This window comes from Lolium perenne, chromosome 7 (assembly GCF_019359855.2).
Source record: "Lolium perenne isolate Kyuss_39 chromosome 7, Kyuss_2.0, whole genome shotgun sequence".
In the NCBI taxonomy this organism is placed as follows: domain Eukaryota; kingdom Viridiplantae; phylum Streptophyta; class Magnoliopsida; order Poales; family Poaceae; genus Lolium; species Lolium perenne.
The window spans coordinates 21652700-21654283 of NC_067250.2; the positions used below are offsets into that span (position 1 = coordinate 21652700).

At 52.4% G+C, this 1584-nt stretch overlaps 1 protein-coding gene across 1 annotated transcript; it reads right to left on the reverse strand.

Annotated features, from left to right (window-relative positions):
* Positions 1–352: 352 nt before the first annotated feature.
* LOC127318130 (uncharacterized) lies at positions 353–1070 on the reverse strand. The gene has a single exon (XM_051348755.2). It carries the CDS (start codon positions 972–974, stop codon positions 627–629), a length of 348 nt encoding a protein of 115 aa, XP_051204715.1. The 5' UTR covers positions 975–1070; the 3' UTR covers positions 353–626.
* Positions 1071–1584: the final 514 nt, after the last annotated feature.

The following is a 1584-nucleotide window of genomic DNA, read 5'->3' on the forward strand; positions in this document are numbered from 1 at the left end:
CAAGTAATCAGGATATAGAGCTCCCACCTACTAATTCTGACACAAGAGACACAGCTAGACAACCCCAACCCAACTTCATCTCCTGCATGCTCAATTTGCAGAAGCGAAAAAGAATAGTCACCACAGCAGAGGTTTAAATTGGCAAGACACAGCGTTTAGGACACGATAAGCAGCACAGTGGTAGGGAAGCAAGCACATCATATGTTCCATTCGACAGAGCACATCAGCGCAGAGGAAACCTTCCTCAATGTCAAATTACAAGAACTCATGAAGTGGGATGCTCTGCATATTAGATGTCACTATTACTATTCTACTAGTATTTCATTGCTGTTGAAACTTGAAAGCCATCAAAGAAATAAACAAGGGACGCTCCAGTTATCATTCATCATAAATCATACAGAGAACTTGAAGAGTGACATGCTAGTGCATCAATAGAGTAGCCTGAAACTTCATAAACAAGCATGCTCGCAATTCTCGACCAACTAGATTTATTCCCCCAACCCAGAGACTAAACACACAGTAGTACCATGAACATACCACCACCATGCCATCCATATGATTACTACACCTTGGAACGAATTGAAAGAGCGAGTTTACTGTTTACGCTTGCAGGTAGTGGCAATTTCTCAGAAATCGGAGCAGCGGCCGCCGCGCTCCCAGTCGCCGTACCGCGTGGGCTCGGGCCCGCGCGGGCCGCCGATCTCGCCCGTGGCCTCGTTAATGTCCAGGCCGCTGTTATCCACCTCCTCCGGATCCTCCTTCGCGCTAGCATCACCGCCCTGCGCCTCCTTCCCGGCGTTCTTGGCATCCCCTTTCTCGGCTGCTGCGGTGCCCGCCGGCGGCGGCTGATCCGCGGGGGAGGCGGAGCTGGAGAACGCGAGGCGGGGGAGCAGCGACGGAGCGGGCTGGGACAGGCGGGATAGCGCGGGAGCCGACGCGGAGGCGAGACGGCGGAGGTGGTTGCTGGCCGCCATGGTTTCGCTGCCTTGGTGGGGGTGAAGTCACGGCCCGGGTGTAGTGAATTGCGAGATCAAAAGGCGGTCGTCGTGCGGTGCTCTGGCTGGACACGTAGAGCGCAGGCCCGTCTTGTATGCACAGGATCGGCCCACCATGAATACCGAGCCTGAATATTACGAGAGCGTCTAGGCGCGTATGAAAAATGCGAGTTCAGTTCACATAACTCATATTTACGGGTCGGAAAATCGTTATCACAGATTAAAATTCGTAAAAGTGGAACCGAAAAATGGAGTTTGAAATGTCGCAGATAAATTAGGCGATGATCATGTATATAGAGGAATTTGATGCTCCAATTGAGCATCAAAACTTACATAGTTCGAGAAATTAAACCAATAATACTTGTACACCGGGGATCGCTACTTAGTTAACCAAAGTGCGGTCTATAATAGTGGCCTATGCGCGCGGCGGTGCCGGTGGTGGCGCAGCGTGTCGGCGGCAGACGGCATCGACGCTGTCGTGGAGGAGCTTCACTCCTCGTCGACGTCAAGCTCGACTATTTCGAGCTTCACGCGGCGGACGCAGGCCTCGCGACGGTCCACCTCGTAATCTTGCACCTAGCGGACGACA

Bases quoted from the DNA above. Each gene is read 5' to 3' on its own strand.
- LOC127318130 (XM_051348755.2), bottom strand. From the start codon at position 974: ATGGCGGCCAGCAACCACCTCCGCCGTCTCGCCTCCGCGTCGGCTCCC.